Source organism: Sciurus carolinensis, chromosome 3 (genome assembly GCF_902686445.1).
Source record: "Sciurus carolinensis chromosome 3, mSciCar1.2, whole genome shotgun sequence".
Lineage (NCBI taxonomy): Eukaryota > Metazoa > Chordata > Mammalia > Rodentia > Sciuridae > Sciurus > Sciurus carolinensis.
This window is the reverse complement of record NC_062215.1, coordinates 125,264,745-125,288,037: the sequence shown is the minus strand read 5'-3', so window position 1 is coordinate 125,288,037 and position 23,293 is coordinate 125,264,745. Positions and strand designations below refer to the sequence as shown.

Below are 23,293 nucleotides of genomic sequence, written 5' to 3'. Positions count from 1 at the left end.
GTGAAAAAAACTTTCTATTCACAGAAAACAGGACTATCCAAGTAGAAAATCCCAGAGAATCTATTACAGTCTTATCACAAATTCAATTACTAGTCAGAAACAATGGTTCATGCCTATAATCCCAGTGGCTCAAGAGGCTGAAGCAGGAGAACTGCAAATTCAAAGACAACCTCAGCAACTTACTGAGGTCCTAAGCAACTCAGTGAGACACTGTCTCTAAATAATATACATAAAAGGGCTGGGGATGTAGCTCAGTGGTTAAGTACCCATGGGTTCAATCCCCGGTACCAAAAAAAAAAAAAAAAAAAAAAAAAAAAATTCAATTACTATAATAAAACATTTTTAAAAAATACAAATTTGATACCAATTCTTAGGAATATAAAAATAAATTAGGAAAACGTTTACATCAGTCCACTTATAATCAAACTTTTTTCATATTTTCTTTTATTGAAGGGTCAATAAAATTTACAAATTATTTCACATTTGTCAATATAAATGGATATAACATGCCACAAAATAGCTTCTAGTTGCTTCTAGTAACTGGTTAATACTTTTTTTTTTTTTTTCAAGCTGGACATCAAACACAGGTCCTTATGCATGCTAGACAAGGGCTCTATCACTAAGCTGTACACTCCAGATCCATAATACTTTAAAACAAGAAATTATAATAAGTTCAAAAAAATTATATAAATTTTATAGAATGTAATATTTTGATATGCCTTCCTATAATGGTCATATCATTAAATGACAACGATATACAAGAGGAGAGTAAGAAAAACACTACGTAGTATCCATTCATCAAGAAAGCATTAACAAAGTGAATTTCTCAGACTGACATCCTTAACATTCTACTTATTTTGAGATGTACAACATATACACAAGTACTTCGACAATAAAACAACAGTGAACTCTTGTCCCACAGTGGCTTTTCAATAATAATTTTTAGCTACTATTACTTGGATTTATAGACTTAAAGGATTTAAAGGACAAAGGCAAAAAACTAAATCATCGAAATGGGATATAAAAGTTTCTACTTTCTAATGCATTTGATTTTGACAGTGATTCACTTTAATACTAGAAAAAATTAAGCCCTGAGAGTAATCCACATATATTAAGTATAAATATCTTACCTTGGAATAAAAAGCCAATGTCTCCCAATGTTCCTCATATTACAATAAGAATACCCAAGTGTAATTATTAAGATTAAAATATCACAACCCATGTTGATGTGGTATCATTATGCAAAAAAACTCAAAGGAAAAAAAGCTAAACTCTGCATACTAAGGTATAAATAATATTGGTTCAATTAAATGAATGTGATGGCAATAGTAAAAGAAATGCATTATATGCAAAACATATAAACAAAGACCAGTTATAAAAATTGTGCAATAACACAGATAACAAGGGATTTTTAATATTACACATTACAAAATTATTCCAGAAAAGACAGTAATAGCACTACTGTGCACAAAGAGTACTCAAAGTTTATGTGAGGTTTGAAATTGATATGGTATAAATTTATAATTTTAAGAGAAAAAAAAAAAAGCAAAAAGGGTCAAATTGATATAAGACTGTCTGGGTTTGAATTCCAATTCTACCACTTACTAATTCTGTATCTTTGGGCAAGGTATTATCCTGTCTGTGTCTCCATTTCCTTATTTGTAAACTGGGGGTAACCATGATAGTGTTTTTGTAAGGATTAAATGAGTCAAAAATCCCTGATACATAAAAAAGAAAATATGACAGTACCATTATTTAGACATTTTTAACAACATTTTTTTTACATCTGATTCTTTTTTAAAAAAATACTTTTCGTTGTAGATGGACACAATACATTTATTTTGTTTAGTTTTTTTATATGGTGCTGGGGATTGAGCCCAGTGCCTCATGCATGGTAGGCAAGCACTCTATCACTGAGCCACAACCCCAGCCCTACATCTGATTCTTTATTAGCATCACTGGTTTTATCAAAAACAAAATATCACAAAATTTGAGCAAGCACAACATGTAATTCTTACTGTCTATATATAAATCCTCACTAATACTTCTGTGAAAACTACCCTTCCTTTTCCAAAAAAGGAATAAAAGAGCATTAAAATCCTCTTGTCTCAAAAGAAATAAGGTCCTTTAATCCATTTTTTATGAAATTACATCATAGCTGCTGTGATGAAATGTTCTTTAATTCAATTCAAATTGGATGTGAAGATAAGAAAATTTTTCACATGATCAGTTTCATCATGTATCTAGTGAAGTAATCTCAGAATATGTAACACCAAATACTTGCTGTAGAAGACACTATTCCATATGTATAAAGCCCAGTGAGTAGCTTCAGAAAGATCAAAAGAAAGTAAATATAACATCCATACAGTTGTTTAAGCTTTATTTTTATGTTTATAAGGAAACAAAAACTTCAAGATGTGGAGTACAATATGACAAATGAAATATTTCAAAACTAATGTGTACACAAAGAACAGTATAAAGAACATGTACAGGATACATCATATAATTTGTTTTAAGGTTTCGAAAAACTGATTTTGGTTTTAAAATTCTGATACCAATACCTATTATAACAGTCAAGTAACACATATTTCAAAAGTTAGATTTTTTAAAAAATAATAACTAAATGAACATATATCTCTAAGACAGCCTGCCTTTACCACGATCTTCAAAATAGTGCTGTTCAATTCTTCTACAGAAAGCAAGGAGGTTGCTATAGTTTTTGACCTTCTCAGACAGTTCATCATTGGTCAACTGTGTGGTAAGAATGGTATATAGATGGCCAAATACCAATGCATCAAGTTCAGTAGGCCTAAAACAAAGGTAAAAATGAGAGTAATATGAGTGATGCTACCATTTATTGTTTTTAAAAACATTTTATACATCAATTTAAAAGAAAAATGTAGTGGTGGCACGTGCTTGTAATCCCAGTGGCGGAAAGGTTGAGACAGGAGGATCACAAGTTCAAAGCCAGACTCAGCAACTTAGCAATACCCTAAGCAACTAAGCTAGACCCTGTCTCAAAATTCTAAAAAATAAAAAAGGCTGGGGATGTGGCTCAGCTGTTAAACGCCCCTGGGTTCAATCCCTGATATTAAAAACAAAAAAAGAAGAAGAAAATGTAAAGAATCCTACTATGACTTGATGGAATTTATTTCATTGTAACTTAAAGTTTCTGTTAGAAAGACTTTTAACTATGACTTGCTAGTTATATGATTTGCTTTTTGAAGTAGTATTACTTAAATATGTTAAAAATACACAAATATAATAGATCAAAATTTTATTCATTGTTAGTCACCAAATACATACAGCAGATCTTCAATGTGTCAGAAAATGCCAGGTATTAGAGATTATTTTTTAAAAAGAGAGATACTCTAACACATTGACAAAAAATATAGATTACTACGACATAATTTTAAAATGTTTTAATAGATTTATAAACAAAATACCAGCAAAAATCTTGCCAGGTTTCACTGTGGTGCTGGAAGGAAAAAAATGATATCTAATTACCCAATCAAGCATCAACAACATGATATAAATTTAATTATACTGCTTTTAAAGCAACTTAGATTTTTGGAGGTGATAATCTTAAGGTCTCAACATAAAATATGCTGTTTTTTTTCTCTTTAATCATATAGTACAACAAAATAAAATTTACCCCAGAACTAATGTTCTATGACCAGAGCATTACCAATCTACACTATACTAAAATAATTACTAATGCAATATTATTAAAGAAAAAAAATGCCATCATAAATTAATATTCCATTTCTAGTTCACTTTTACTAAAATGGCAAACTACCTACTCTAAGTGTACAAGGGCTGGCCTCTGCCCACCTCTTTGGCTTCATCTACCATTTTCAACATATAATCAAAACTGGTCTTGCTTTTTTTATTTGATTATGAAACACTCAAACCAATCTTAGGGCCTTAACACCAATTATTCCTGCTGCCTGGAATATTCTTCCTCTGACTTCACATTATTGGTTCCATATTTTTCAGAATAACACTCAAATGTCTCTCAAATGTTAAAGCCTCTCCTGACCAAACTAAAGTGGACCCACAGTTACTTACTGTCACATGATTGTCTTTTAATTCTCCAAGTAGCATTTAATACCATCCAATATTTATTGTGTATTATACATCTCCTCTATCAGAATGAAGGTTCTAAGAGAGGAAGGACTTTGTCTACTTCTTTCCTGCTGTATTCCCAATACTTAAAATAGTGCCTGGCACAAAGTAGGTTCTCAACATGGGTTGACACACTTCTCATATTGTACTATAACTGCATTTGCTAAACTTCATCCCTCACCATACTCTAAGTTCTTTAAAGACAGACAACATTGCACATATTTATATAGCCCCAGTTTGTAGCACAACATCTAAGGATCTGAAACAGCATTTGCTAAGTGAATGCATGAAACAGATAAGAGAGCATCTTGCCTAAGGAGTGTGGGATAATTTATTTTTTGATAGTAGTTATTCACATTCTTTCAAAGTCTTCCCTCTTTTGACACATTCATGAGGTACTAATTAAAGATGTGCAGTCTATGGTCATGTTTAAGAGGGCAATCACTAGCATAGCTTTTTAAAACCACAAGTGTCCTTGGACTCAATAGCATAATCTTTTCATCACAGCTGAAGACTCAATAACAACACAAATCCCTGCAAGGAACCAAGGATGGACATTGAATACACATACAGCTGAGGTACACTGTGAGAAGTAATATAAACACCAACTCTTCAACATCCCTAAACATATTTCTTAAAATTTATATCTTGTCTTACCAGCAGGGGACTTTCCCCCCAACCCCAATCCTTGTTTAGTGCCAACTACCCTTTGCTTCTTGTACCAAAGTTTAAAAACCATGAATACATTCACTGATGCTCCTTCCGGTGGCATAGCTGGGCCCTCTTTATCAATAAATGAATGAGTTCAAATATGAATGTATGCTCAATTTAGAGTGTATCTCCCATTTAGTTTCCTTGATATACTATATTAAGAGAAAATAAACTTGCCAATCTTATGCTCACCAACGGATTTGTTTGTGTTTTATAATTGGAATTTCAATAGCAATTCTCCTCCTAAGAGCTCTAAGATATTTTCAAACATATTGTCACATTTATCTTTATAGACTTTTTATTAGAAAGATATTTTAAGATGACAAAAAATATTTTAAAAGTCCTGAGAAATTTGTTGCCTTGTCTTACACTATCAGTTTTCCCACATTTCTGTTGGTCATCTACTGTTCTTTCATTTGAATATCAAAATAAAAACAGTACAATAAATGTGACCATTTTCCTGACCTTTCCCATTTCAAATTTTTGTAGCACTCATATTTTTGTTTGTGTATTTATTTGTATTTCACATTTTTTGCTTTCTCTCTGATACCTTTTTTAATACCTAGTCAAAAACATTTATTTTGTCTAGGTGTTTCCCTGGTTTCTTTTTCTAATATAATATTAATTTCTCACCTCTATACACACTAGAAATAAGCTACATATTCTTTCTATATCTTTAAAAGTATGACTTAAGTTTATAAATTAGGCCCGTTGCTTCAACGTATTCTTTTCGCAATTACTATTCTTGTTGCAAGATCTCCCTTAACTATCCTTTTTCTTTTGTCTCATCAAGTAAAGCCATTTGGTTCTTTCATGAGTGTTCTCTCAACATCCCTAGTAGGTAAGCTAGGAAGAAAGTTGATTTTAATTTTAGGGAGAGGAAGGATACATAGAGAAATTAAAAGAACCTGTCTAAACTCAACAGATGTAAGAGCATGTTAGAGCCAAGAACAGAATTCAGTACTCTGACTTGGAGTCTAACTTACATATCTTAAACTAGCACTCCATTAGCTAAGGTATAGTGAGTGTCTCACAAAGGACTCTTGGTACAGATAAAGGAAAAAGAAAAATTTTGCCACAGCAAAATGAAAATGCAAGTTACAATTTTCCTAAATGTACTTTATTTGCATTTTAATATTAATTAAATGATTGGCTAAAACTAAAATTTTAAAATTAAATTTATTCATTAGTCATTATTATTGGTTAGGGAAAAATCTGTTTTACCTGTTTAAGTATCATTTACATGTTACCTACATTTTAATATCTATTAAACAGTTCCTAAATGCAAGGTTTTGGTTTTATAACTATTCTAAATTTGAATTTCTTAGTATGAGCTTAAATATAATGTACTTTTATGAAGGAAAATAATATTTTGATAGCCTCTCTGAATCACATGCCAAAAGATCTGTGATAACTAACACTTTGACAATAAATTTAACTGAGAAGAAAACTAAGTTACATATATTCTCTAGGCCTCCCCTAAAGATAGTATGCATAACAAAACTAACTCACTAGTAAAACAGAATAATGCCCTTCAACAATAAAACACATTCCTTGTGAGCTTTTGAACACCTAAAGGTACTACATATTATAAACATTTCATACATTTCTTTCTTTTAGGGACTAAATAACAGAAATATGAATATAGTTGAAGCTTTGCCTACCATGACTTCTCGGTTTTAACTGTATAACCTTTCTGCATCAGAAATCGAGAAGTTCCAAGCTTTATCTTAATATGTTATATATAACAAACATCACTTGTATTATAAAGTAATATAATTTGAATGTTCCCAAGCTGTCATCATAATCATTTTTACAACAAATATAAATATCTTTACCAAAAGATATTTGACATGGCTATAGATGAATGCCTATGAACATATAAAGTAGCATTAAAAAAAAGCCTTTCAAAAATTATCAATCTAAAAAGCAAGAAATACTTTTTCCAGAAAGCCAATTAAAGGTTAGACTTTCTAAGCAAATCACTGGGATTAAAATGCTTGGTTAAGCACATTTAATTCTGAATCACTGAAGTGCCACTTTTTTTGGCAGAGGGAGGAGGTACAGGGGGCTGAACTTCAGGGCACTTGACCACTGAGCCACATCCCAGTCCTATTTTGTATTTTATTCAGAGACAGACAGGGTCTCACTGAGTTGCTTAACACCTCACTTCTGCTGAGGCTGGCTTTGAACTCGTGATTCTCCTGCCTCAGCCTTTCAAGTCACTGGGATTACAGATGTGCACCACTGCGCCCAGTTAAAGAGTCACTTTTGATATATTAAAACTGTAATTTTCTAATAAAAGGTGAAGTCGTTCTTTGCCTACATTAGTGATTTTTTTTCAGAATTGCAAAAAGTCAGTGAAACATGAATTACTCAATTTATATGCATACATATATTGGATCTATATACTTAAATATTAATTTTATGTTTTACAAATACTTTCATAGATTATAAAAAAATTAATAATAGTACTTGTCTATCCAACAATATTATTATTTAGTTACTGACTCTTCTAGTCCTCAGGAACCCACATAGATAATGGTTGTATGAAGAGCATCTTCATGTTTTTCATAATAATAGATTTTAAGATTTTGCAGTTCTATACATAGAACCTTGAACTCCCTCTATTAAAACTTTATCATATCAAACAATAATGACTGACTTACATGAGTACTCTTACGGAAATTTCCTAATGATAGGACCACCTTTAGAAATCTTAGTTCCCCAGAGCCTAGCAATATACCAGAGAGTCAAATGCTAAATATCTAATGAACATAAAAAATGAATTTTAAAAATATCTTTTTACTAATTAATAAAAAAAAATTTTTTTAGTCATATATGGACACAATGCCTTTATTTATTTTTATGTGGTGCTGAGGATCAAACCCAGTACCTCATACATGCTAGGCAAGTACTCTACCACTGAGCCACAACCCCAGTCCCTAATATTTCTTGAAAAAGCAATTCCTTATGATACAAGAAATCTACAACCTAACAATATAGAAAAGAAATTAACAGTAATAATAATAATGATAATGACAAATGTCTTACTGTTTATTGAAGAAATATGGTTGTGTTCCCAGTCTTTGAGAAAGAGCCTGACAGCACTGGTCTACATCTTCTAAGACCTATCATACACAATGGAACCCAAAGAAAAATATTTAGATTAACAAAAAAACAAAACTTAATTTGTATCACAGCTTATAACAAAAGTATACATTTAGTTTACTTTTTATATTTAAATAAGACTACAGACCACATACATGATATTAGTAATGTTTCCTATAAAAAAAGGAAGAAAATTTGAGAATGAATTTCCTTTAAATACAAGTACATTTAAGTTACTGATAAGGATTACTATCAATTTTTTTTTCTCAAAACTGCTCCCTGAAAAGTTTCCCTGAATCCATATATTCATATTATTTTGCATATGTTAAAAATATACCCATTAAAAATGATACTGCTGACCCACCATAAGTAAAAGCATTTAAGTTGTTTTCCTGCTAGTGGAGATGGACTTTATTTACTCCATTCCTATTCATTTGCTTAATCCCCCTTGTGGCACATATCAGTGAGATGGTTAGCTAGATCAGGGGGAGACTTGGCAGAAAGAATATTAACTTAATGATGCTCAAACTCGTGACCTTGACAAAATATTATATTTTTTAATTCTGCTACTTTAGTAAATTTAAGACCCAAGAAAAACAGATATATAAAGTTATGTATTTCATTTAAAGTCCTGATACTGCATATCTATATTTGTTGACATAAAGACGCCCACAATGTACTGTTCAACAGAAAAAAAAAATCAGATTATAGCGTGGTAGGCATAATATGATCCCATTTAAGGAAAATATTACTAAAAGACATCAAGAAGAATGTTCTCCAAATAATTAAGAGTGACAATTTTGAGGTGGCAGGATTTCAGACAATTTTTATTTTTTTTTGCACTGTTCTGAATTACATAACTTTTTGACAATAAGCATGTGTGACTTATATAAAACATAACTACTTCATGAGAGAAAACTACAGCAAATGTTTGCTAATATTATATTATGTTGCAATTCTTTTAAAGAAGTATCCTTCTCAATGCATAACCTGAACTGACCTGGTCCAGAGTCTTGTTACCCCATCCAATGGCTTTCATCTTACGTTTTACTTCCCATTGTTTCTGATAGGCCAAAATATGATTCAGAGGCCAAGGGTAAGGAGATCCATACCTAGCATGAGTGATCTAAAGCAAAAAGATTTTGTAAAAAAGCATGATCATTCCTAAAAACAATGCTTGTTTTTATAAGCAGAATTCTAAAGAAACAGATTCTCCAAGAACATAAAGCAATCTGAGGGGGAAAAAACATAGCTTGCAATCTAAAAAATTAAAATTTTAAACCATTCCCTTTAAAAATATATAAACTTTTATGTACTTTACAACCAGTTATATCAAACAATGACACATAGCTTCCCTAAAATGTATGTGCAAGCAAAATTAAAGTAAGTGAAAAACTATATCACTAATGGTATAAACCACAATGTTTCATTTATGAGCAGGGACTTGCAATTCTGAGCAAAAGTGTTTTCTCATTAAATTTTAATTAAGATAAATGCTGCAGAACCACTCACCTCCCCTACTGTAGCTTCATCACACCACTGAAGATACAACTAGGAACAAAAGAACAGTCACTAAAACTTTAGAATACCAAAGAGAAAAAAGATAAAGAAAGTTATTTCTTACTATAGTAATTTTTATAAATCAATTTTATAAGTCACATATGTGAGGGTTTTTTTTTTCTTAGCTAATGTTGCTGTACAGAATTATTTAATTTAATGGTGGTACTTTATAAAAATATTTCTTATTCACATAATACCTCTCTAAATATCATTAAAGAACTTTACAGATATTACTTAAATAAAATTTAAAAGGCCAAAATAAAACAATGAGTAAGCAAGAATCACCACTGCTTACATTTAGGAAAAACTAGAACTGAAAATATAAAGTAACTTATTTGAAGATAATGATTAAATAATTTAAGCAGCCATCTTACTTGACTGTTTTCCCATTTCTTAACAACTTTAAAATAAGACGTAAAAAGTTTATATTTTATGAGAGAATAAAGATTATAAAATATTTTATTTATAGCCCTATTAGCTTATCTTATACCTCTGCAGTCAAGAGCATATTGTTGACTAATTCCATGTAAGCTTTCATTTCCGCTTTTTGGACTTCATCCAACCCATCGCTAAGAGAATGGCCCTAAAGGGAATTTAAAAAAATCTGAAAGAGCATCATATTAAATATACAAAAACTTACAGTTATCATACTAACAAGTAATAAAACATGCAAGTGTCCAATGGATTAATTCTAAAAGGCCTCCTAAAATAATTTTATATGAAAACATTTTAAAATAAGTAGTATTTATTTGTCATTATACAAATGTATCTTTCAGTGGACAAAATTATGGGTTATCACAAAGAAATAAAACAGAATGGTTAGTAAACATTGTTTTTTTAAGAGATCAACCATTAATTTTTAAAAATGCTAGATGATTGACATGCTGCTTATAAAGTGATTAAAGATGAAAAAAATGTTAGTAAAGATATAGGGGAAAAGACACTAATTTCAACATTCTAAAAGAATATAGTAATGAATGTATACTAAAATGATATAATTTTAGTTCAATCTTCAATATGTCATAAAATTTTTAAAAAGCATACCGCATGACACCCCAATACCACTTGTAGGCTTTATTCTAATGAGACAATTGTAAAAAAGTTGTATGTACAAAAGAACGTAATAGCAAAAAACCTTTACCACAACCTAAATGCCAATCAATAAAGACTTGAGTAAATAAAAGTATAATACATCCAATCCAACAGAATACCATACAACAATTCAAAAGGATGATGGATATCTATACATCCACAGTCATTAACAAGACAGAATTTATAAACATATTGGTGATCTGAAACGTATGCTGCAAAATAACATGATAATGTGATCTATGTTTTTCTATATATGCAAAAAGAAAAGTCTGGACGAAAGTTGTCCAAAATGTTAATGGGCATCGTTCCCAGGTAACTATTAAAATCTAAACTAAATAAATGAAAAGTAGAATCATTCAAATAAACTAATGCTTTCAACTTCTAAACACATCCTGTATCTCCCTTCTTAAAGGTAACCAGATACTTTATAAGAACCTAAAAGTTTTCATTTATGATCAAAATTTTTACTAGCATGTTAGAAAATTATCTACCCTCTTATAAAGATCAAAATACCTCTTTTGCCACTGATTTATATTATGAAAAAACATCAACTTATATTTTAGAAATATTTCCTTGTAGTTTATATCATTTTATAAAACTAAGTTAAAATTAATGTAAACATTAAGACATGCTAAAGAATGATGGATGACTTATTTAAAGTGTGGTAAATATATATTTAGTATCTTTTTTATTACCTTAGCTTTAACAAATTGAACTATTGGACCAAGTTCTGAGACTACTTGATTTCCCACATGAATAAAAGGTACTTTACCTGTTGAGGGAAAAAAAAAAAATGTGTGAATCACTCTCAGTAAATTAGTTTGTGCTAATAAAAAAACAATAAAAAACTGAGGCATGTTTTATGAATGCAAAGATTTTATAGTTATATGTAATTTTTAAATATTATAGTCAGATATGTATTAAACTCTACAAATGTTTATAGACTGATTACTAATCAATTTTAAAACAAAAGAAAAAAGAACAAGTAAATTCATTTCTAGAGTTCTCACCTGGATATAATAACAGATCACAATATTCTCTTTTCAGTAACCCTAACAAATCACTATAAAACAGCAAATACTAATCATCCAAACTAAGCCAGGACATGATTCATGAACTGACAAAGTTCAAAGAAATTTAACTGTACAATGAATCAATCTATATTGTGAACTACATCTAAGAAGCCTTCTTTTTACGTTTTCGAATTTTAAATCTCTGATACCCATGAAGGTCAACATTTTGAGTACATAATGATGCATTACTAAATGTCTCTCACTTAAAATATCAGGAATTAAAAGAATTAACAATCTCTGAAGGTATGCTAGTTTTTGAGTTATAACACAAAGTATGTTCCCAAGATAAGGGCAAAAGGAATAGTATGCTTCTAAAAACGGACTACTTTAAATAAAGGCCACATTTTAAATATAATAGTTCATTTTAATAAATACTAATATTTGATGATATTGTCCGAAAAGAGAACAAAATCAATCTCCAAATAGTAGGGACTACTCCAAACACTAAAGGATGAAACCTGCTGTCAAATCTAGTTCAAATAGAGTTCACACTAACAGCAGGCTCCTTCCTGCTCCCTTTCAATGGACTCACTTCTTGGCTCAGTCAGCCTGGGGGTAATGGATGAGGTGCACAGCACCAACAAAAGCGTCATCTGCAGCCACAGGATAACATGCATTACAAAGGAAAGGCAGGCCTTTTCGAATACAACAACTCAATAGATGTATTTAGAAGACACTTCCCTGTTAACAACTGTGCATTCCTTCCTTCCAGAGAACATTTCCCTCTGTTACCAAGTGTACATTCCTTCCTTCTGTTGTTTTATAAATCTTGTTTAAAAAAAAAAAATTCTTATCAGGGCAAGCATTAACCCATAGTTTTTTAACTTGACTAAAATCTTTGTAACTATTGTATTATTTCAACGAGTACAGGTCATCTGAGATTTAAGAAACAAAACAAAACTAATGCCTAGACTAAAGGGTGTTTGGGGGTATGACATTTTGAGAGGAAAGTATATTTCTCCTTTTTAATAACTAGTTTCAGGTTCTTGGAAATATAATATTTTATTTCTTTTCTTAAAAATATGCTGAGGGCTGGGGAGATAGCTCAGTCAGTAAAGTGCTTGCCTTGCAAGCACAAGGCCCTGGGTTCAATCCCCAGCACCGCAAAAAAACAAAACAAAACAAAAATATGCTGAGCATTGTAGATTCTGAAGCAGGGAAGCAGTTTGGATACTAAACTGAGTACTCTTGTATCTAATCATAAAGAGATAGATAAAAATCAAGGCAACAGATTAGAAGTGAACAATGTTTTCTGTCACTTGACTTAAAATGGAGCCAACGTTAAATGGTTATTATTGCAGGTTATCAGGCAAAAAGCACAGTGATAGTTATTCTCTGGCACCAAAGGTCATAAAAGAAAACTGAAGGTTGTTTTTCATTTTAGGTAGAATAGTCACTTTTAGAACTTTTATTTCTGCAAGAAAGCAAGAACGTATTGCCAATCAAGTTTGTAGATTCAGAGAATGTTAGAAAACGGAAAGGACATTGGATGTCATCTAATCTGACAACTCATATTACAGAGAAAGATACTGAGGCTCAAGAAAGAGAAGTCAAATTTTCCAAGGAATTGTTTAGTAGGTGACAGTCACGGATTAAAGATTTAACTCTTAAGACAGTTTTCTATTTTTGTTTTGTGCTTTAAAAATCTATCACAACTCAATAAGAAAATAATCATATTTTTTAAATGGGAAAAAGATTTGAATAGAAGAAGAAGATATGTAAATGTCAAAGAAACATGAAAAGATACTCAATATCATCGGTCACTCAGGAAGGCAAACTAAAACCACCATGGGAAACTCCTACACACATATATCAGAATGGCTAAAAAATTTTTCTATATTTTTTAATTAGTGCCTTATAGTTGTACATAATAGTGGGATTTGTTGTTACATATTTGTACATGCATACAATATAATTTGGTCAGTCATCATTCTTCAGTGTTTCCCCTTTCTCTTCCCTTCTCCTATCCCCTGGTGCATTTCCATAGATCCATTTACTCTACTGATCTTCCTTTGATTTTCCCACCTTTCTTTTCTTTCTTCCTCTCTAGCTTCCACATATGAGAAAAACACACAACTCTTGACTTTCTGAGTTTGGTTTACTTCATTTAACAGAATATTCTCAAGTTCCATCTGTTTTCCTGCAAATGACATAATTTCATTTTTCTTCATGGCTGAATTAAATTCCATTTTCTTTATCCATTCATCCACTGATGGACAACTACCATGGTTTCATAGTTTGGCTATTATGAATTTTAATTTCTGTATATGGTGCAATGTATAAATTGAAGTTCTTTTTTACTATTCTTTGACTATGGATAACCAATTGATCCAACACCATGGACTTCCTTTCTCCATGGACTTCCTTTGCAACTTTGAAAAAAATAAACTGACCTATGCACTGAAAAATAAATAAATATATATATAATATATATACATATATATATTTATCTCAAAGGTCAAATAAGTAAATAAAAATTTTAAGCATTGCCCTTATCACCTCATCTCATATGAGGAAGGGGAATACTAATAAGAAATATGATTAAATGTAAATATCTTAGTAGAAAGTGCCATTTTCAAATACCTACAAGAGACTCCACCTATGAGTGGAAAAAAAATATATATATATATATATAAATGTATTGCATGTCTCCCTGTTGTCTTTCATGGAGTATAAAAAGAAGACAAACATCTACCTAAATGATACTAAAAATAGTAACAGGTGGATAAATCATGACTTATTATTTTTCCAAAGATTTTAATTTTGGTATTAGATTACTTATCTTTTTCTGTGTATAGTCTTTCAGTATGACTACAGAGAGGAAAAGATGGAAAGAATATTGTGTATTCACCAGAATTCAGTAAAGTTTATAAAAAACTTTGCCCTTATTACCTCAATTCATTTTTTATCTATAAAATCAGCCTAAAAATGAGTCAATGAATGGCCTCTATGAATCTAAAATATATTTACATTTAGAAGTCTAAAAAATTCTTTTGGAAATGTTTTCTAAATGTATATTCATAAGTCTAATAAATGCGTAAGTATTCATACAGAATCTTCAGTGTGTTTATGACGGGTATCTTTATGTCTTTTGACAATTACCACTTCCCATAAGAACTTAAGGTGGAAAAAAAAAAAAAAAAAGCTTAACAAGTCATTCCTAAGTTACCATATCACAATGAAAAGATTGGTAAGTATCTTCCTAAAAAAGCAATATAGTTATATTCAACAATTTATTCATAAAGGAGTGATCCTACATGCTACTACTGCTCCAGCAAAACCACAATTAAAATAATCCATGTCAATTACATTTACCATTTTTTATCAGTTTTGTGATATTTTTATAGTGAAAATAATTTGAATCATATCTACTTAAAATGGTACTTGAATCAACTAAAGTATGAAATACAGAAACAAAATACTGATCATAAAACATAAAAAGTAACATTTTATTTAATAAATAATATCTTAAAATCTGTTAAAATAAAACATTATAATCTTCCTTCCTCTTTCTCTGTTTCCCTCCCTCCCTTCTTCCCTCCTTCCCTCTTTCCCTCCTTCCCTCTCTCCCTCTCCTTCTCTTTCCTTCCCCACCTCCTCCTTTCTGGCTACCATGTGAATAGGTCTGCTCCATCACATTCTTCCCACCATCATATAAATTTACAAAATCAATCTTTTGGGTTATCTACTACAATAAATAAATAAGTAAATAAATAAGTAAGAAACTAAAAAATGTCAACAATGATTTTAACTAAGATCTAGTAACAAGTTAATTATTCCATGATCTCTCTTCTTCTCCCTAGTATTATGGGACAAGATAATTTAGACAAGTGTGTTCAATAATGAATAGATTAATTAATATTAGAATCTGTTTTCTGAAGAGGAATACCTGTATAAGTAAAACTAGGAAAATCTGAGATGATGTATTTTCTTAATATTTACTTATTTAAAATAATTTTCATAACATATCAGCAACCATCTCTGACCAGAGTTGAAATCTACAGACTGATTCCAAGATTATTAAGATTACAATTATTACTTTATAAAACAATGGGAAAATTCTTCAAAAGTAAACAATATCAAAAATCAAGCATTTTTAACATTCAGACACAAGCTACAATTTTATCAATCCAGAATGTAAACAGAGAAGAAAAGAACATTCTTACCAGATGGAGACATATATTCTGCATTTGCCCTACAAACCACTTTGACAGGCAGATTACACATTTGCAAAAATGCCTATAAATAAGAAGAAATACAATAAACCTAGTGAAAGCATATGTATATTTGAACAGAACTTTTTTATTTCTTTCATAAACTTAATAGTCCATACAGCAGTAGCTTCCTAGAAAAGAATAAATTGATTTAAAATTAAGGATTTGTTTTCTAAACAAAAATAAAACATCATTTCACTACTAAAAAGTCAATACGACTTAGACATTAACAAATGTATGAAACAGCTGGGTGTAGTGGTGCACACCTGTTATCACAGGAGGCTGTGGAGGCTGAGGCCAGCCTCAGCCATTAAGTGAGACCCTCAGCAATTTAGTGAGACCTTGGTCTTAAAATAAAACAAGTAAAAAAAAACTGGGAATGTGGCTTAGTGGTAAAGCACCTGTGGATTCAATACCCAGAACCATAAATAAATAAAATCTAACTTAAAATATATATACTCAAGGAATCATATAAATTATCCCTACTTGTTTTACTATATTAGTTTAGGTAAGTAAGCAATCCTATACGTTGTTTTACTTTAATAGATGACTGAAGTCCAAATTTTATAAGGTACTGATTGCTTAATTCCACTACTCTCTGCAGGATCACCATCTCGTTCATCTGCTACTTCAACATTCTCTCCAGTAATACTCAAAATCCTAACTAGGTAGTTCTATGGTCACTAATTCACATTTTAAAGGTTTAAACTGTTGGTTTATAAGAACAAAAATTTTACAAGCAACTTAAATGTCTTAATAATAAGGGTACAAGTAAATCATTATAGGAATTCCAAACCACAGAATATTATACAATCAATTTAAAAGCTCATGCTTTTGAAGAATATTTTGTGATAAAGAACAAATGTTGGGCTGGGGTTGTGGCTCAGTGGTAGAGCACTTGCCTAGCATGTGTGAAGCACTGGGTTCGATTCTCATCACCACATAAAAATAAATGAATAAAGGCCTATCCATGTATAAAAAACATACACAAAAAAGAACGAATGTATACATTACAATATTATGTAAAAAATTACAAAGTTGCATTACTACAGAATACTAATTCACTTTTACCTGTTAAGACATCAGTGAACTCTACCAAATCTTCTATTTCTTATGATAATCAAAGTTTACTCTCCTTGTTTCTCTTCTGTGACTTTTTGGATTCTTTTTCTCTACACACAAAATTTACCTATGTTCTCTCTATAAAACTGTTTATTCAACTGGGACATCATGCATTATGATGGTTCTATTTCCACACACAAGTTAGAAAACAAACCTTTTATCTTCTTTGAAACTAAGGAAACTATTATAAATATCAGTCAAATGTAATTTGAGATAAATTAATAAATTAACAAGGCTATTACTTATCATACATTAAGATTATGAACAGAACAGCTTACTCCCACCCAATAGAGATTTCTCATAGAGTTATTATAATTCCTTAGTTCTGGATCAAAAATCAGTCTTAAGACACATAAAGTAGTTAAGAGTACTGAATAGGGCTGGGGAGATAGCTCAGCTGGTAGAGTGCTTGCCTCACAAGCACGAGGCCCTGAGTTCGATCCCCAGTACCACAAAAAAAAAAAAAAAAGAGAGTACTGAATAATGATTACTACTTTGTACAAAGAATTCCATTTACCCAAAATTATGTCAGTTCCCTTCTTCGAATACATCTTCCCAAAATTCTAGTCCTCTAAAGAATGCTTTCCTATAAAAATAAATCCCAAGTCTGAACCCTTACTACTTAAGTCTCTGATTGCTACATTGCTCTATAACTTTTATATACACATCAGATCTCCCCAGGTGTGTGACAATTTTTAGAAAGTTAGGTAGTAGGTTTTACCATTTTTGTATTTCTGTCACCCTCCCTAAAGACTCCATTTTCCCACAGCTAGCCTAAGATAGTACAGTACTTATGAAGCATTCAACACTGCTGATGGGCCAACCAAGTTCCCAAAAGTTTACTGTAGAGTCTGTCAGCCAACCCCCCCTTTACCCCCATGGTTGTTCTCCCCTTTCCCTATAGTGAATGAACTTGGAATTATATCTGCACACAGATGGTGCCTGATATTAAAAACCTGTATTCCCAGTCACCTTATAACGGAATGTCTCAATTGGTCAGTGGAACTTGAAGTTCTACATAACTACTGGGAAGTTTCTTTAAAAGAAGGGGATATGTCTTCATTTTTCCTCCTGGCTGACTGGAATGTGAAAAGGATGATTATAAGTATTATAGGTATAGCCAAACTAAACCATGAAATAGAAGCTGAATGCCAGGGATGATAAAGCAACACAAGTAAAGGAGTCTAGGTTTTGATAATCATAGTCACTAAACCTGAATTACCTGCTTTTATAAAAGAAAGACATCAGCTTCTTTTTACACTGCTACTATTTTGGGTTTCTGTCACTCACTGCCAACCCTAATCCTAACTTATTCACCTACAATTACTGTTCCTAGGTTTAAATACCACCTCACCTGACTAAAAGTTGATTCTTCTACCTCTAAGTGTAAACAGTCTTCTTAATACTATTACCTGTGATCCCAATTTACAGTAATAGCTTATTGTTAACCCCCAAATATTAGGCTAGGATAGCAGTTCTCAAACTTCATCAAAATCATGTGGAAGGCTTACTAGGAAGGAAAGAATTAAAATAAATACGGACAGTTCATTTTAAAAGTTGGATCAGTAGGAAGAAGGGAGTAGAAAAATTGATTCCCTTCTATTACTTATGTATCTATACTGGTGATTAAAAGTAGAGTTCTTCACAGAGAGGGGACAAAAAGGTAGAGGTGGACTCAGTGATGCAGCACTTGCCTACCTAGCATGTGCCAGGCCTGGGTTCAATTCCCAGCACTGCAAGAGAAGGAGACACACACACACACACACACACACACACACACACACACACACCATAAGAGATAAGCTGAAATTATAAGAAACAAGATCCACAAGGAGGTCAACAGGGATAGAGTAAGAACACAGCTGGAGTGATGAGTTTTTTTCAGGAAACAGGACATTTTTTTCCACTGCAATGCAAGGATGTTGAGGATCAATGATGTTGACTGTAATTTGATAGGAGAGGAAAAGAAAATGAGTGCTTGTTCACATTCAGTGGAATGGGAAGAGGATTCAGTTGAGAATAAGAGGCTAAGAGAGTTGAAGGTCTTTTGGAGAGCAAAGGAGTATGAAAGAACTGTTTACTATACCTTCTCAAAGGTCTGAATAACATTCAATGCTAGTTGACAATTATAAAACTATATAAAATATTAAATACGTTACGTTGCTAGACTACAGGCATAGTGATAACTATACTAATCAATAATCTATAAAGTTGTATTTCACTAGAAAAAAAATTAAACAGTAAAACCACTCCTATATTTCATAATCAGTCCCATGATTTTTTACTCCTTTATGAACTATAACTGACTTAATTTTGACTAATTTAACAACACTTCACTTACCACAGACCTCAAGAGATGGCATAATTCTCGCTAGCCTTAATTTTACAGCATTTACTACAATTACTCTTCATCAAGAAATTTTCCACATTAATCTGTAGATTACAAATAAGTCTGATGGTACAAATAGCATTTTTATCTAAACATAAAAAATCCAAAACCATGACTGTTTTCAATAATGTAAAAACTTAAAACAAAGCAAGCTTTAAACAGTATTTCTCCTTTCTCTCCTAGGATGGAAAAAAAGTTTGAGAAGTTCCAAAACAGTACTTTCACCTTTCATTGTTTTCTTTATTTTTAAATACTCTTCACCGTTATTTTCAATCTTATCAGCGCAAAAAAATACCCTCCAAATAATAGGCCCAAAACACATTTTTATTTTTGGTTTTCAAGTAACAATCTGCATATTTTTATTCTTATGTAAATCCAAAGAAAAACGTAGCTCTAATTATAGTAAACTTAGGATAACTCACTTAACTCATTCTCCAGTTGGATACTTTATTCCAAACCAACTCAAATGAATGGCAACATAAAATAATTAGAAAGAAAACAGCACATCCTATCAGAATAATGTTTTATAAGTATGCTGTTCAATATGGTAACCACCAATTACATGTTGCTATTTAGGTTAAATTTAAATTTATTAAAGTTGAATAAAATTTTAAACTCAGTTTCCCAAACTAGCCATATTTCAAGAACTCAATAGGCACCTGTGGCTAGTGGCTACTACACTAGCACACATACAAAACCCTTCCTTCATCACAGTGTGATGTGGTGATGTTTTCTGGATGTCTATAGGACAGCATGAGTCTGTAACAATAGCAATCAACACATAAAAGAAGTCCTGTATGAGAGACTGACACCACCTGGAAGTAATTAAGCTAAATATTATTTTAAAAACAATCTTCACAATAATACAGTGCATAAAAATAAGCAACTAATCAACTTTTGATGCTAGTGACACACTAAATGTCACAATATTTCTAATTTCAGAGGGAATTAATATAGGGTTACTCATCTATTGAATAACTGGTAAAATGATCAAGCAAATTAACATGTAAAAACTAAGAACTACAATCTCAAAAAACCAAAGGACAAATGATCTCATTGATAAGCGGATGATGACACATAGTGGGGGGTTTGGGGGGCAAGAATAGAGGAAGAAGGGACTGTATAGAGGGAAAAGAGGGGTGGGAGGGGTGGGGGAAGAAAAAATAACAGAATGAATCAAACACCATTACCCTATGTAAATGTATGATTACACAAATGGTATGCCTCTACTTCATGTACAAACAGAGAAAAAACATATGTCCCATTTGTTTACAATAAAAATAAATTTTTAAAAAACTAAGAACTAAAAAATTAATTAAAACTACAGTCAATAAATATATTTATTTTTAAAATATAAATATACTAAGTATCTAAGCATAAGATGTGGTAGGGAATATTTAAACACACATACACACACACAAATAGACACACATGAATGTACACAGAACCTGACTTTTAAGACCGTGAAATATAATAAGCTTGAGGTAGTTTCAACACTTTTAATAAATTAATTGAATTCTTAATGTCAAAAAATTCACTAAAGGGATAGGGTGTCAGGATATTTTTTACTTAAAAAAAATAAAGAAAAAAGTAATACCAAATCATCAATAACTGGTTAAATATTAAGGAATGAAGTTACAACTTACCTTGGCAATCTTTAAAAAAACTATTGAAATGACAGTGAAGAAACAAATGGTATAAACCCAGAAAGATACAAAGAATGGCAGAAAAAAAAACAAAAACAGACTAGAGATGTCAACGCATTTTTGTAAGATGGAAAGCAGATTTAGTGGGGCAAAGGAAACTGAAACCTAAGAGCTTGCAGAGGAGAAAAATCAACACATTGACATCACAGAAATAAAGTTACACACTTGGAGGCACCAACCAGCACAGAAGGCAGAGGAAAGGCATGGAACTACAAACACAAGAACTGGAGGAAGATCTGTTTAAGTGTCAGTGATCAGCCCTCCCCTAATCTACGCAGGAGACAGAGGTTTATTCTTTGGAGAAACTGAATCAGAGACTCCTAATTCAGGAATCCAAACACAGAATAAGGTACTGGGTAAAGTGTCACACAGAAAAGACAAAGGTCAAGCCTAAGTGTACATATTAACTGAAGAGATTCTAGTTACCACTCTCCCTTTTCAGCTCCCAAACACAGGGTATCTCTCTGGAGGGGCAGATAGACACTAAACACTTAAATACTGACAGTTTTAGTGCGGGTGAGGGTGGGAGTAGACAACAAAAATGGCAGCTCAATGTTTAATCAGTCTCAGTGACACCACATGCCCAAATACTCCTTATCGCCCCATCAATTTTTTAGTGCCTCACTCTTAAGTTAGCAGAGATCAATACATACTTGAGAAAAGACTCAAAATTAAATAAAGAACCAAAATACAGAAGAATGAACTGGGCGACTGCAAATTGGTGCAACCACTCTGGAGAGCAGTATGGAGATTCCTTAGAACACTTGGAATGGAACCACAATTTGGTCCTGTAATTTCACTCTTCAGATTATACCCAAAAGACTTAAAATCAGCATACTACAGTGATGCAGCCACATTGATGTTTATAGTAGCTCAATTCACAATAGCTACTAGGTGCACTTCAACAGATGGATAAAGAAAGGGGAATATTATTCAGCTATAAAAAAAGAATGAAATTATGGTATTTGCTGGTAAATGGATGGAACTGGAGACTATTGTGCTAAGTGAAATAAGTCAGTCCCCAAAATCTAAAGCTCAAATGTTCTCTCTGATATGTGGATGCTAACCTATAAGAATAAAGGGTAGGGAGGGGAAGTATAGAAGTTCATTGGATTAGACAAAAGGGAATGAAGGGAAGGGAGAGCGGGTGGGAATAGGAAAGACAGTAGAATGAACTGGACATAACTTTTCTAAGTGCATATATGAATACATGACCAGTATATCTCCATATCATGTTCAACCACAAGAATGGGATCAAAGTTGTAATGGGTTGCACCCCAAGTAGGTATAATACGTCAAAATACACCCTACTGTCATGTATATCTAAAAAAAAAAAAAGAAAAGAAAAAGGAACTGGGAGGAAACAAAATTCAGAGAGCACGATGCAAATTCCAAGAAAAATTACAATGGATAATATTAATTGAAAGATTAGTATATGCCAGATACTTGCATAAGAGCTTTACCTATGATAGAGATCTATACAATAAGTATCCCTATTTTAAAAAAAGAAAACAGAGGTACAGAGAGGTAAAAGATATGACTAAAAGAAGGAATGAAGGAAGAGAGGGACAAAGGATAAGAATTATGCAAGAAACAACTGTGGTCTGAACCAGGATGGGAACGACAGGAATGATAGGACTTCAAATTCTGATGATAACTTTAAGGGAAGGCCACAAGGATTTATTGGTAACTTGATGTGTACACAGGAAAAAGAAAGAACTCCAACATAATTCAGAATTTCTGGCTTACACAAACAGAAAGATGAAATTTTCTCTTACCAAGATAGGAAAAACCGTGAGAGAAGCAGATTTGGGTGGGAAGAGGAGAGCTAAGGAGTCTTTAGGTGGTCTTTGCTAAACATCACCTCTCTACTAGACTTCTGATAGGAAATGAATAGCAGACAACTATTCTCTTTTTTCTAAGACCCAGAGTTGCTAACTAGGAGAGAGCTGCATGCTCTGAAAACTAAGTAAGTAGGTTCTATCAGAAAGTTGAGAAGCGCAATCTTAAGGGCCACCCCTGTCCCATCGTTTATGAGCACAGTTGACCAAAGTACCTACAAACCAATATAATTCTTTCAGCACTATCCTGCAGGCATGGTACTATCAAGGTGTTAAGAAATAAGTAGAACCACAGACATTTTGAAATAAAAAAAACACAATCAAGAATAGTTTTTATCTTCAGTCT

At 31.9% G+C, this 23,293-nt stretch overlaps 1 protein-coding gene across 2 annotated transcripts in view; it reads right to left on the bottom strand.

Annotated features, from left to right (window-relative positions):
- Window positions 1–490: 490 nt before the first annotated feature.
- Mtx2 (metaxin 2) overlaps window positions 491–23,293 on the bottom strand; it is a 58,952-nt gene continuing 36,149 nt past the window's right edge. Inside the window, exons 4-10 of one of the 2 annotated variants that reach the window (XM_047546704.1) lie at window positions 15,842–15,914; window positions 11,298–11,374; window positions 10,001–10,093; window positions 9,463–9,501; window positions 8,951–9,076; window positions 7,894–7,970; window positions 491–2,809 (exon numbers count right to left, since the gene is read on the bottom strand). In XM_047546704.1, the coding sequence (XP_047402660.1) occupies window positions 2,638–2,809; window positions 7,894–7,970; window positions 8,951–9,076; window positions 9,463–9,501; window positions 10,001–10,093; window positions 11,298–11,374; window positions 15,842–15,914 (657 nt within the window). In that variant the 3' untranslated portion in view covers window positions 491–2,637. The remainder of the gene's footprint in view (window positions 2,810–7,893; window positions 7,971–8,950; window positions 9,077–9,462; window positions 9,502–10,000; window positions 10,094–11,297; window positions 11,375–15,841; window positions 15,915–23,293) is intronic. The other variant, XM_047546705.1, reaches the window with a different exon arrangement.